Here is a 13,767-nt window from a genome sequence, read left to right as displayed (position 1 = left end):
AAAGTTATAGATTTGTATTATACTCAACTACAAGAGAGTTTATTTTGTTTCTTTCTTTCATTTTAATCATTGCGAGTGAGTCGGTAAAGCAGATTCTTTCAATGTGCAGCTGTCAAAATCAAATCAAATCGTAACAGAAAATAACTGTTGATTGCAAGTGCAACAAGCACTGTGTTTGGAATGAATTTAACACCGTAAAATAAGTGTAGCAAGTGTTTTTAATTGATCGTACGCATAGATAATATTAACATACGTGTAATGCGGCTACAATGGCATTCTTTAACCCGCGTTTAAGTGTTGTGAGTGGTGTTTTCTATATAACCTAAATCATAGTGCTTACATCCGGCCTTACTGGCTTCGCTGAACAATCCTTACAAAGGGAATTGTTCAGCATGGCTAACGTCGCCCCTTTAACCGACGCACAATTTGCGGAGAAGTTACGACGTGAAAACCTAGAGCAATTCATAATCTTGGTGAGAATGCACTTGTCATTTGTACTGGATTTAACAACAGATGAGTAAGTTGATCAGAATTTAATTCAAGCCACAATACAATGAATTTATGAATTTAATGAATTAGGAATGATGCATTTGTGGATAAAACCAAGATGAAGAAGTGGAACCTAGTACCATTCAAGAAGTCAAAATGCAGAGGCATCATGGAAGGTGCTCCATTGACTCATGAAGGCATTTGTCAAGTGTATCAGTTGATAGAATTTTTAAAAAGGGAACCAAGTATGTGAATAAGTGCAATTAATGACTTTAAATTATTTAATAATTAAATTGTATTTTAGATATTTGCAAAGAAGGTGTATTCAGAAGAACTGGTTCTTTAAATAGACAACATGATTTAAGAAGTTTATTAAATCAAGGCACTACACTATGTTTAGAGGAGGGTACATATAGTGTTCATGATTGTGCTTCAGTTCTGAAAGGTTTTCTAGCTGAATTGCCTGAACCATTATTGTCAGAAGCACATTATCCTGCTTACTGTCAAATATCAGGTTTGTACATTTTAATTCTAAGTTTTACTAAGGTGTATTTAATTCTTTTAAACTAAACATTTTACAGATTTGTGTGAATTAGGCACACCAGCCCAGGAAGAACGCCTTCTACAAGCACTCCAGTTACTTTTACTGATGCTCCCATCAGAAAATCGTGTCTTACTCAAAGATGTTTTAGAATTACTTCATTTAACAGCATCATACGAGGGCCACAACAAAATGTCTGCCGACAATCTGGCAACCCTCTTCACACCGCATCTTCTTTGTCCGAGAAAACTCTCGCCCGAAACTTTGCATTTAAATTCCCAAACGCTTTCGGGCATTATTTCGTTTATGATCAAAAACGCGACTCAACTGTTTGAAATTCCTCCGAAACTCGCGGTTGATATCAGAACTTACATTCAAGAACGAGATAGACGTAAAGCTCTCTCGCCGAATAAATGTTTCAATGAATCAATTAGCGACACGGCGAATACGGTATTTAGTTTCGTTGATCACGAACGCACCGCCAAAGAAAACCAATCGAATCCGACTGAAACGGCACTTGCTCAATTATATGCCCATATTCAAAGTTTACCAGAATCATCAAAGAAACGTAAACTTGTTAAACAATTTAATAAGGAGAATGGCCACGGCACACCGTTGCAAGTCATCCGCAGCGGTGTACAGAAAAACAAAGGTTTGGGTGATTCCATTAAGAAACACCTTTTTCAAAAGGGCCTCATCAAAAGCGTGAAGAAAAACGGCTTTATCCAAATGCGTTCCTCCAGCGAAGAAATCCTCAATGTAAGTAATAATTTTAACAAATTCAGCATGTTTTTAATCTGTGATTGTCTGCATCGCAAGTGAAAATCTTTGCTTTGTCCTCTGATTGTTTTTTGTTTCTCTTTTACCGTTACGCTCGTGTTTGTTGTTTGTTTAACAATCAATTACGCGCACAATAGAGTCCCCAATCGAACGGATCGGCACGCGGACGCTTATTTTGTGGCAACTGTGACAATTCCTCGGACGCAAGTACTGACGAGACTCTTGCGAAAAAGTTGCGCAAGTCCAATCTGAGCACGGAGAATCTGACCAACAACGAAACTGACGGACAGACTGTACACACCAACTCTGACAGCATCAAGCGCAGTTTAAGCGAGCCTGAATTGAGCACTGATGATGCTCTGCGCAATACTTACTTGACCAGTACGCCCGCATGTGTACCTTTGCGCGATATTCCCGAGATTGTGTTTACGCCTGAGGACCAGGACAGGAAGAGTATGTCGCCCATCACGAGGTCCACGCAGCGCATGTGCAGAGCTATGCAAGTGAGTCGACTAATACGAATGCAAACGCTTTTACTAATCATTGTTTTTATGCAAAAACTTACCTTGCTTAATTTAAATTCTTTTATTTATGTGTATATTTATATGTGCTGCCAATTTGTTTGGCAAAATTATGGCGGCCAATTTGAATATGTTTTTTTTTCGCTTAGGAGACAATGATGACACCGCGTAGCCGAAAACCAGTGGTCGTCGTTTCTGGCACAAATATTAACACACTCGCTGCGTTTGATAAGCCGAACCTAATGGATAAACTCGCCGAAGAGACAGACGAGAATATCCAATCCGACATGGCGACGTCGCAGGATGACGGCTCTCTTGCGAGTAACTTCCGCCAGTACCTACAAAGTCGCAGTTTATTGAGCGCCTCGCCCACCGATCTCTCCTTTTCCAGCCGCACCGATGACTACAGCTCTACGTCCAACTTCAAAGACATCAGCGCTAGCAAAATGACGGCGTCGCTATTACAATGCATGGACGGGCACGTGCCGGACAGCTCGATGGAAGAGGAGAAACAATTGGTGCTAAAACCGAAGCAGTATAACGAGCAGGGCGAGCCCATCGTGTACGAAACTTCGTTTTAGGAGTAAGTGTACATAGTTATAGAAAATCTTTTAATCGAAGCGCGAATTATCTCAATTCTTGGAGCGTATATTGTAACATAAAACAATCAAACGGACGCGGTACCGATCCAAGAGTATGGTGATCATATTACAGTATTTTTAAGTTATGTAACAGAAAATAATCTATAAACTTATATATTCTAAAACAAATCGTCATGCGTTAGGTCTTGCATCATTTGCAGGCCTCTTTCTTTTAACGCGTTTGAGAGGAGTTTTTGTTGTTCTTGTTTCTGTTCCTGTTCTTTTCTTTGTGCATCCAGGATGTCATCTACAGACACTTCTTGTAAAGGCAGTCCTGCTTCTCTTTCCTCATCCTGCATAAATAATTTCTGTCAGATAACAGAAACAATAATGTAAGAAGAATAAAATGCACTTACAATTTCACCCAATAGTACTACATTTTCTCCTCTGACAATAAAAACTCCTCTTGGAATATCACCATATTCTTTGCCAACATGAATTCTTTCTATGGTTCTGTGTAGAACTAAGTTGGCGAATTGATCAACGCTGCGCAAATAGCCTATTAATGTGCGACCATCCCTCAATAATACCATTAGTTTTTCTATAAAAAAAGAAGTGCAAATATTTTTGGTTGTAACTAGTTGACAGACAGTGTTTTGTTTTTACTTACTATCCAACTGATCTAAAAGATGTGCAGTTCCTTCTAATTCAGTCTTGATATTCATTGTGCCGTTAAAATATTGAAAATAGCAAATCGCACGAGAATACCGATACTGTTTTTGTAACGGCAAAAGTGTAAAAACATGGGTAGGTTAGAAGTTAGTGAAAGCCCGAAGTAGGCAACCGTTACAACATCATTTTCCTCTGAATAATATAGTAGCGCTTATTTTTCGTTCTAAAGCGAATTTTTTTATAAGGTTTTTTTAGTTATATACCAAAAACAAATGTTATTTATTTTTTGTATGAACTGAAACAAAAGATTCAAGAAGTTTTTTAAAGGAGATCTGTCGTCATCTAATGTGGAAATAGCGTACTAGGCGGTTCAACCACCTTAAATGTTTCCAAACTTGAATGTCATCCGACGCTGTCAGATTCGTAACCAAAGTTTATTGCAAAACACAAATACAGTCCGAGGTTTCTACGAAATCATAGCATCCGCACGGGCCAAACTATGATAATTGCCCAAATCATGACTTATGCATGAGATTAATCAATCACCATCGCCGTCAATGCTGCACGGACGCTCTCGGCTCACTTAGACTTTAATCACTCACCCAAGGAGGCAAACATGTTGAAGGTACACTCTACCAAAAATTCAAGTAAACATTTTCACGTAACGAGTTTTTTGTGCGGTTTTTAAGGAAAAAGGCCAGTTAAAATTCGAGGACAAATGGCCAACGATGCGGCCAATCGTCCTCAAGCTGCTCAAACAGGAGCCGGTTTCGCCCGGCGAGTGGCAAGAGCTGTTTTATGATGTGCATCTGGTGTGTCTGTGGGATGAAAAAGGTGCAGCCAAGCTGCGCGACAGCCTCCAGGAGGACATAGTTCAATTTATCAAGGAAGCACAGGCGCGTGTGTTAGCACATCGCGAGGAGCAGGCACTCCTGAAAGCATACATTGCTGAATGGAGGAAGTTTTTCACTCAGTGCAACTATCTGCCAACACCTTTCAGACAACTTGAGACATCATTACAGGTAGGAGTTAGGTTTTGATGTGTTTTAGTCTAATTTTAGATTATGATGTTTAAGGCAAAGCCCAGTGCAGCAACATCTAGTACAAGCAGTAAAAAGGGTGCAAGTGATGAGAGTATAGTGAGGAAATTAATGTTAGATTCATGGAATGAGAGCATCTTTCGTGACATTAAACACAGGTTACAGGATAGTGCTATGAAGTTGGTGCATGCAGAGCGTAACGGTGAAGCATTCGACTCGCAACTAGTAATCGGTGTTCGAGAATCGTACGTTAATCTCTGCTCAAACACCGAGGACAAAATGCAAATTTACAGAGATAATTTCGAAGCGGCTTATATAAAAAGCACGGAAATGTTCTATCGGGTAAAGGCACCTGAGCACTTAGATCACAACGGCGTTCAATCTTATATGCGCTACGCAGATTTAAAACTGCGAGAAGAAGAAGCCAGAGCACAGCGCTATCTTGAAGCGGGCAGTAACGCAGTTATTCAATGTTGTGTAAAAGTGCTGGTAGGCAATAGTCTGCCGATTCTACTCGCTGAATGCGCACCTTTGATAAAAGCCGGGGAAACAGATCGTTTGCAGTTGATGTTCAGACTGTTGGAACGTGTCCCTGAAGGCGTGCCACCCGTATTGCAAGAACTGGAGGAACATATCACCGCCGCTGGATTGGCGGATATGGAAGCCGCCGCTGAAATTATCACACAAGACTCCGAGAAGTACGTAGAGCGTCTACTGGACTTGTTTCGTAAGTTTAGCAATCTTGTACACGAAGCATTCTCGGACGATCCGAGATTTTTAACTGCTCGAGACAAGGCGTTCAAGTCAGTTGTGAATGATACGAATGTTTTTCGACTGGAACTGAACACCGGCAAGAATCTGGGCCCAAAATCAGTGGCGCCCGAGAGTAAATGTCCGGAGTTGCTTGCAAATTATTGCGATATGCTGTTAAGGCGGACGCCGCTCTCGAAAAGGCTTACTTCAGAGGAGATCGAATCTCGGCTCAGAGACGTGCTACTAGTATTAAAGTATGTGTCTAATAAGGATGTATTTATGCGGTATCACAAGGCACATCTAACTAGAAGACTGATTTTGGATGCGAGGTAATTCATAGTAATATTGATTGTTAGTAAAACTTGTTTATTAAATTATTCATATTTTTCATTAGTGCGGATAGTGAAAAAGAAGAAGACATGGTGGAATGGTTACGGGAAGTAGGAATGCCCGCTGATTACGTAAATAAGCTAGCGAGGATGTTCCAAGATATCAAGGTGAGTGAGGATTTGAACTCTGTCTTCCGAATGTCGACTGCACGCCACGATGCAATAAATATAAAAATTCTCAACGCTGGCGCATGGGCGCGTGGTTCTGAGCGCGTCACTGTTAGTCTTCCGGTGGAGTTAGAAGATTACATACCCGAGGTGGAGGAATTCTACAAGAAGAAACATTCAGGAAGGAAATTGCAATGGTATGTATTTAAATATGTTTTTATTAATGTACATATAATTATATATTATCATTATAAGGTATCATCATATGAGCAATGGAACAATCACGTTTACGAACGAAGTTGGCAAGTTTGATGTGGACGTGACGACGTTCCAAATGGCTGTGCTGTTTGCGTGGAATCAGCGGCCGCTGGAAAAGGTCAGTTATGAAAATCTCAGGCTTGCTACAGAACTTCCAGACGCTGAGTTACGTAGAACGCTTTGGTCGTTGGTAGCATTTCCTAAACTGAAGCGGCAATTGCTGCTCTTCTCGCCAACAGTGAGTGCTCCTAAAGATTTTAGCGAGAATACGCTGTTTTGGATTAATCAGGAGTTTTCACTTGTGAAGAATGGCAAACTTCAAAAACGCGGAAAGGTATATTTAGGTTACTTATATATTATTTTCTTCTTTTCTTTTTCTTATATGATATAATATTACTACATAATTTTGTGTATTTAGTTTAATCTTATCGGAAGACTACAATTAAGCACGGAGAGGTCGCAGATGGAAGACAACCAATCAATAGTTCAACTACGAATATTGCGAACACAGGAAGCTATAATTAAAATTCTGAAAATGCGAAAGCGCATAACAAATGCAGCGCTTCAGACGGAACTGGTGGACATTTTGAAGAACATGTTCCTACCTACGAAAAAAATGATTAAGGAACAACTCGAATGGCTTATAGAACACAAGTATATGCGTCGGGACGATGATGACATTAATACTTTCATTTATGTGGCGTGATTTGTTATAGCTAATAAAATTTTGTTACTGACTTATTGATTCAAATTTTGATTTATTGCTTACAGAGTATTTTTAAAAAGTTGACGTAGAATATGGGTAAGTTAATCATGTACATCACATTGATTGTCATTTCTTTATTGTCAGTTCCAGCAACAGAGATAGACAGATTACGGTTATGTAAGCTAGAGTAAGAGGTGAAGAGTCCGAGTTATATCATTCGCAATCAATGTAATGTATATGATCCGCTAGAATTTCGCCGGTGGTCAAATGTATTCGGTGCGTTTTCAGCTAAGTTAATTTGCTGCGCAAGCAGAATGATTTCCAGGTGGGGTGCCGTAAAAATTTTGCCGAGTGCGCTTGCAGTACCAAAACTAGCGCTGCTATGCATTCATAGTTTAGGTATCCGTGCGATGCTTGTTTGTAAACAGTTTATTTGTTACGTTTAGCGAACGTATCGCGCAATACTGATAGTGACCTCGTGTTGTCGTGTGTGCAGTTCGCTGCACACGCAGTTCCATTCCGGCCATTGGGTGAATCGCGCGTGTTCATTGCGACTTGTCTTGCTTTTTCAGATCATAATTAAGTAAATTTATATTCGATAAACAGTCGGCAGCATATACTAGAATCGGACGTGACCGGGGTTTAAAAGTTTGATTGCACGCGTTGGGTGTTTATCAATTGCGGATTAAGTTTCGGTTTTCCTTTGCGCGTGTATGTCCGTTGACACACGATTATTTTCTCGTACATAATAATAAGTTGGATTAATAATTTAATCCTGCAAGTTGACGCTGGCGTTCAGCGAGGAAGTTTGTGAGTGCTCAAATGGAGTTTGCAATATTTTTAGCGGAAGTTCTGGAGATGCGCGGATTTTAAGGCAAGTCTTCACTGCGGCAGAATTTGCTAGCTGTCGATATTTTTTTATTTAAAAAATGTGTACCTATTGTTAAATGTCGTCAATAAAACCCAGTGTAAAATTAAAATCTCATTCATATTTCTTTGTGCTATCCTCTTTGTCGATTTCAGATTTGAATAATATGGCATATAAATTTTATGTGTGCTGCGGGTATAACATAACTAACTGTTGTTTGAATTGTCTTGTTGTTTTTAAAAACATAATAAAAGTAGAAACATAAATAGAAGAATCAAATAACAATAGCAAAAACACTCGGTGGTCGAGTGGAGACGTGCACCTGCTGGCATGCAAGCAGACACGGATCGAATCTCAGGTATAGAAGGCATTTTTCTCAAATATAAAAATATCAGGTGTAATTTGGGTTGCATATATGAATTGCAATGAAAATATATGAGAAATTGAAACACAAGTGGAGGCAATAAGAGATGTAAGAAAGTAAATGGAGAACGGGAGAACAGAGAAATAGAAGAAGGAGTAGTAGAGCATATGAGAAGATAGAAGGAAGAGAACAGAGAGTAAAGTAGAGAAGAGGAGGAGATAGAAGAAAGAGAACAGGAGGGGACCAGATTTTTAAATTTTTTGGCGCGTGTCGTTAGACAGTTTAAGCTCACTGCTTCAATCCTTCCATTGCTCCCGGCCCATCCTACAGCTACGATGTCTCTGCGCTTCATCCCCGAATTACTCAGGCATATCAACAATTTTTATGGAGGGGGATGACCCCCAGAGAGAGGGAACTCCTTATAAGGACAATCCTTATAAGGTGTTGTTCAAATATTTTTAAGTTTTAAGTCATCTCAAGAGAGGGGACACTTAAAAATATTCTTACCAGCTCTGACCTGTAGCTGAAATGAAAGATGGAGTACACAAATCATACAGGATACCTTAACAATTTTTATAGTGGGGATCATCCCCTGAGAGTGGGAAATATAAAATATTTCTAAGTTTTAAGTCGCCTTGAGAGAGTCGACACTTAAAAATGTTCGTACAAGTTCTGACCTGAACCTGCAATGATAGAGGGGGTGCACGAATAATACAACTCACAATCTCTTTTAACATTTCTTTATTAACAAATTAAATAACAGAATGTAAAATACATACAAATATCAGGCCGCCATCGTGAAACAAGTCTTACGATTTGCGTTTCACATATGCACATAGATACCAAATTATAAACACCAACATACTGTATGATTATGAAATAGCAATTAAATACAGGAAAATTAATATACAGGGTGTTACAAAAAGAAAACCAATGATTCAAAAAAGAGCAATACATTATAACAATAAATTTTCCCCATATTAACCAGGATGTTAAGGAAAAGTGATATACTGGGTAATACAGAAAGAAAATATAAAGTTCAAAATAGAAAACACCCGGACAACAAACTTGGTCAGTGACAGATTGGGAATGAAAAAAAACGAGTATACAGGGTGACACAAAAGGAAAATTACTAGCTTTAAAAATAAAGTACTACAATCAAGGAGAAAACATCTGGAAAACACAAATGTAGTCAAGTACTGATTGGAAATCAGGGGAAATAAATATACAGGGTAATACATAAGGAAAATTTAAACATTTAATATAAAATCCCACGATCAAAACATTCAAAAAGATCAATTTTTATAAATTTTTGTTGATCAAGAAAAGCCAAGTTAAAAGTTTCCCAACGAATATCAAAGGAAAGTGAAAAGAAGGCAACACAACAGAAATACAACTACCAACTACTAATACAATTACAAAGCGGGAGAAAATATCTAAGAAGAAGAAGTAAGAGTAGAGAAGGTAGAATGATCATAATATACATATATACAATTGTTTTATAACAATAAAACACCATAATGAATTTTATTGCATATTGAAATTTTCTTCGCGACGCGGTCTCCTGATTTTGAATGCAAAAGAACAATAAGAGCTGAGAATAACAGTGAAAACCACATTCTCAGGCAAGATCGCAAACGCAGCCGACGGCACGCGACAATTTTGACTTACGAGTATTACGGTACTCTCGTTACATGCGACATAAAAACATCAATGTGATAATGATGTAATAATATTTAACAACTTACCGGGGCAAAGGGTAATCAAAGGAAGGACTGAAACAGAAAAAAAAAACACGTGTGTTAGATTACGAACTGCGCTGCGTCGCACAAATCATTATAAGCAAAACACTAAATAGTCTATTATTATTACGTGTCGGTATTTATGTCGGAAATTAACGTTAAAGTGCAATTTATAGAATTGAAAAGAAAGAAAGGCGAGAAGTCGCGTGCAAATAAGAACAAACTGAAACGCTCGAATGTTCGTCGCCCGATAGCAGCGTGGAACTGGTTCAAAGCGATAAGAAAGTTGTTTATACACAAACAGCAATACACGCGTAGAGTGGAAGAAGAAACATTCAGGTATGTAGGTGTAATACAATTTATATAATGTTGAAAAGACATAAAATCGGGCATCCAGAATGGGTACGTACCGGCAACACAATTTTTCACAACCAAACTATGAACCTAATTTTTAAAAAACTTTCAAAAAATTTAAAAAGTTAATTTTGCAGAGCGATTTTAAGGAACTACTAGCGTTACTTTTATACGGTGCCGTGAACACGAGTCACTTTACCGTTAGCTTCGTAAGGTGCCCTGAATGGGAATCACTTCTACAGCTACTTTCATACGGTGCCTTGAACACGAGTCACTTCTACCGCTAGCTTCGTAAGGTGCCCTGAACACGAGTCACTTCTACTACTAACGAATATAACCTGCCGGAGTAATTCCGCATCTCTAGACGCAGAAGTAACTACGCCGCTCGGATCGCGTGCAAACCCGAAAAGCACAAACATTTCACGAAAAAGGGTTAAAAAATATTACACTTATATGCAAATTTTCGCAAGTTGCAGATCGAATTCGTGCAATAATTAAATACCACCCAACGGAAAATTTAATTTCGCATCTTTAGGCGCCCCGTTGAAATTATTACGCCGCCAAATCGCGTGCAAACCCGGAAAAACACAAACAATGCACAAAAACGGGTTAAAAATTTAACTTATATACAAATTTTCGCGGTTTGCAGGTCGAATCCCTGCAACAATTAAATACCACCCAATGGAAAATTTAATTTCGCATCTTTAGACGCCCCGTTGAAATTACTACGCCGCCTAGATCGCGTGCAAACCCGGGAAAACACAAACATTGCACAAGAAAGGGTTGAAAAATTACACTTAGATGCAATTTTTGCGTGTTGCAGGTCGAATTCCTGCAACAATTAAATACCATCGGACGGAGAATTTAATTTCGTATCACTAGACGCTCCGCTGAAGTTACTACGCCTCCTAGATCGCGTGCAAACTTGAAAAAACCCAAATATTTCACAAAAAAGGGTTGAAAAATTACAGTTATATGCAAATTTTCGCGGGTTGCAGGTAGAATTCCTGCAACAATTAAAAACACCCGACGGAAAATGTAATTCCGCATCTGCAAACGCCTCGCTAAAGCTACTACGCCGCTTAGATCGCGTGCAAACCCGAAAGAACACAAACATTTCACGAAAAAAGTTTGAAAATTACACTTATATGAAAATTTTCGCGGGTTACAAGTCGAATTCCAGCAACAATTAAAAACCATCCGACGGAGAATTTAATTCCGCATCGCAGGACGCCCCGCTGAAGCTACTACGCCGCCTGCATCGCGTGCAAACCTGAAAAAAACCAAACATTTCACAAAAAAGCGTTGAAAATTACCCTTGTATGCAAATTTTCAAGGGTTGCAGGTCGAATTCCTGCATCAATTAAAAACCACCCGACGGAAAATTTAATTCCGCATCTCTAGATGCCCCGCTGAAGTTACTACGCCGCCTAGATCGCGTGCAAACCCGGAAAAACACAAGCATTGTACAAAAAAAAAGTTGAAAAATTACACTTATATGCAAATTTTGGCGGATTGCAAGTCGAATTTCTCCAATAATTGAATACCACCAGACGGAGAATTTAATTCCGCTTCCCTGGACGCTCCGCAGAAGTTACTCCGCCACCTGGATAGCGTGCAAACTCGAAAAAACACAAACATTTCACGAAAAAGAGTTGAAAAATTACACTTATATACAAATTTCCGAGGGTTGCTGGTCGAATTCCTACAACAATTAAATACCACCCGACGGAGAATTTAATTCCGCATGTTTAGACGCCCCGCTGAAGTGACTACGCGGCCTAGATCGCGTGTAAACCCGAAAAAAACACAAACATTTCTCGAAGAAGGATTGAAAAATTACTCTTATATGCAAATTTTTGCTGGTTTCAGGTCGAATTCCTGCAACAAACAAATAACACCCGACGGAGAATTTAATTCCGTATCTGTAGACACCACTCTAAAGTTACTACGCCGTCTAGATGGCGTGTAAACCGAAAAAAACACAAATATTTTACGTAAAAGGGTTAAGAAATCACTTTTCTATACAAATTAACGCGGGTTTTAGCTCGAATTCCTGCAACAAACAAATACCACCCGACGGAGAATTTAATTCCGCAGCACTCGTCACGCCGGTCAAGAATATGTGACGCCGTTCGCACGAAATGATTGAAAAGGCGTACGTGCAACAAGTACGAATGTAGGATTAAATGTAGATTAAAGAATATGCGTCTAGTATGATATCATGCTGCCCGAATTAGGGCTTCACACGAGACGAGACTGGACGATACTATCAAAGGTATCGTCTCGGTCTCGGTATCGTCTCGCAAAAGCGATACGAGACCGAGACGATACGAGAAAAGTCTCGGTATCGTGTGAAGCTTTAAGTAGAACTCAGTTTTAGATCTTTGCAGTTCAAAAGTTTAGTCATTTAATTGCTAATTGCATGTATTGTAAAGTTAATCCAAAATACATACATAGTTTAAAATATTAATTTTTAATTTTATATTGGACCTTTTCCCATTTTTCTAATAACAACTTCATAAAAAAAAGTAACGAGACCAATAACGAGACCAAAAACGAGACTCGGACTGTGGTATCGGTATCGCCGAGAAATTGATAAAACACGTCTCGTCTCGGTATCGTCTCGCTTTTCCGAGACGAGACCGAGACGATACGAGAAAAGTCTAGGTATCGCGTGAAGCTCTAGCCCGAATACAGCATTTTAAGTTGCATAAAGTGCCTTCTAGTTATTGAAAAGAGCGAGGTACGACTTAAGTGACGGTATGACTTAGCCAACCTTCCCCTATAGATCAAGCAAGTAATGATAGCATACCAGTATTTTATGTGTTCCAACACTCCGACAGGGGCTGATGCACTTAGCAACTCGACGTGTCTTGTGAGTTGCAATATACACTTAACCGGCATTTACGGACAATAAAGATGCAAATAGTCAATAACATTACTATAGTCGCAACTAAATCGTCTATTGGCGATCGAATATAATGCAAATTTAAAAAAGCACAAGTCCGAACAAACGATACGAGTCGCGAGAGACACGTCTGAATCAACCAGGGACCGACACAACACTGAGCGCAATCCGCGGATAGTGCACGCCGTAGCCGAGCAAGCAACGACGCTACGCTACAGTTTATGATAAGAAGAGATGCGCAAAGGCGGCTGCGCTACGATGGCACGCGACCTTGTGCGCGAATTACAATAGGCACAATACCCGTAAATCTAAACTAAACTAGAATATGCTGCATGCGGCGTGAGGGGTTTGCAATGACGACACTTGGGAATCTCATGCGATGCATTCCACACGGCCGAAGCGATAAGAAAGTCATTGTGTTCAAAACAAACACAATTTTCGTGCCGAATCCCACATTCATGCTTGTACCATCTTTGAATAATACAGCAGATAGGCGTCCCGGAATTTAAATAATTGAAATTAATAAAAGATTCAACGATTTTACATTAACTATTAACGGTGTTTTACAATTTGTATTAATCGCAAAATGTCTGCAGGAAATACGTATTCCCAAGCTTCCACAAAGAAACAAATATCAACAAAAAATGAATTACTTCATTGAATTACAACATTTCAATACATACACTCACA

The 13,767-nt window shown here is 39.2% G+C and overlaps 3 protein-coding genes across 5 annotated transcripts; 2 read left to right on the top strand and 1 right to left on the bottom strand.

The window, feature by feature from the left end:
* The first annotated feature begins 106 nt into the window (after nucleotides 1-106).
* RhoGAP54D (Rho GTPase activating protein at 54D) lies at nucleotides 107-4,210 on the top strand. 2 transcript variants are annotated; one of them, XM_065313618.1, is made up of 6 exons: nucleotides 107-517; nucleotides 580-734; nucleotides 794-1,003; nucleotides 1,071-1,789; nucleotides 1,948-2,313; nucleotides 2,481-4,210. In XM_065313618.1, the coding sequence occupies exons 1-6, from the start codon at nucleotides 393-395 to the stop codon at nucleotides 2,910-2,912; spliced, it is 2,007 nt and encodes a 668-aa protein (XP_065169690.1). In that variant the 5' UTR covers nucleotides 107-392; the 3' UTR covers nucleotides 2,913-4,210. The 2 variants fall into 2 exon arrangements, with proteins under 2 accessions (XP_065169690.1, XP_065169691.1); XM_065313619.1 differs by lacking the exon at nucleotides 1,948-2,313 and having other exon boundaries at nucleotides 108-517.
* Nucleotides 2,929-3,737, bottom strand: LSm1 (U6 snRNA-associated Sm-like protein LSm1). The gene is made up of 3 exons (XM_065313620.1): nucleotides 3,583-3,737; nucleotides 3,329-3,513; nucleotides 2,929-3,265 (listed from the first exon to the last, which is right to left on the bottom strand). Exons 1-3 carry the CDS (start codon nucleotides 3,635-3,637, stop codon nucleotides 3,092-3,094), a joined length of 414 nt encoding a protein of 137 aa, XP_065169692.1. The 5' UTR covers nucleotides 3,638-3,737; the 3' UTR covers nucleotides 2,929-3,091.
* Nucleotides 4,013-6,869, top strand: Cul5 (cullin 5). Of its 2 annotated transcripts, none has more exons than XM_065313615.1 (6): nucleotides 4,013-4,209; nucleotides 4,274-4,606; nucleotides 4,646-5,706; nucleotides 5,772-6,071; nucleotides 6,130-6,466; nucleotides 6,551-6,869. In XM_065313615.1, exons 1-6 carry the CDS (start codon nucleotides 4,201-4,203, stop codon nucleotides 6,836-6,838), a joined length of 2,328 nt encoding a protein of 775 aa, XP_065169687.1. In that variant the 5' UTR covers nucleotides 4,013-4,200; the 3' UTR covers nucleotides 6,839-6,869. The 2 variants fall into 2 exon arrangements, with proteins under 2 accessions (XP_065169687.1, XP_065169688.1); XM_065313616.1 differs by having other exon boundaries at nucleotides 4,015-4,209; nucleotides 4,661-5,706.
* Nucleotides 6,870-13,767: the final 6,898 nt, after the last annotated feature.

The sequence above is a fragment of the Atheta coriaria genome, unplaced genomic scaffold (assembly GCF_025399875.1).
Source record: "Atheta coriaria isolate IRGN ID8LTWV9N9 unplaced genomic scaffold, Caltech_Dcor_3.1 hic_scaffold_10_pilon, whole genome shotgun sequence".
In the NCBI taxonomy this organism is placed as follows: domain Eukaryota; kingdom Metazoa; phylum Arthropoda; class Insecta; order Coleoptera; family Staphylinidae; genus Dalotia; species Dalotia coriaria.
Note: the sequence above shows the minus strand (reverse complement) of the source record. Positions and strands in the feature narration are given on the sequence as shown.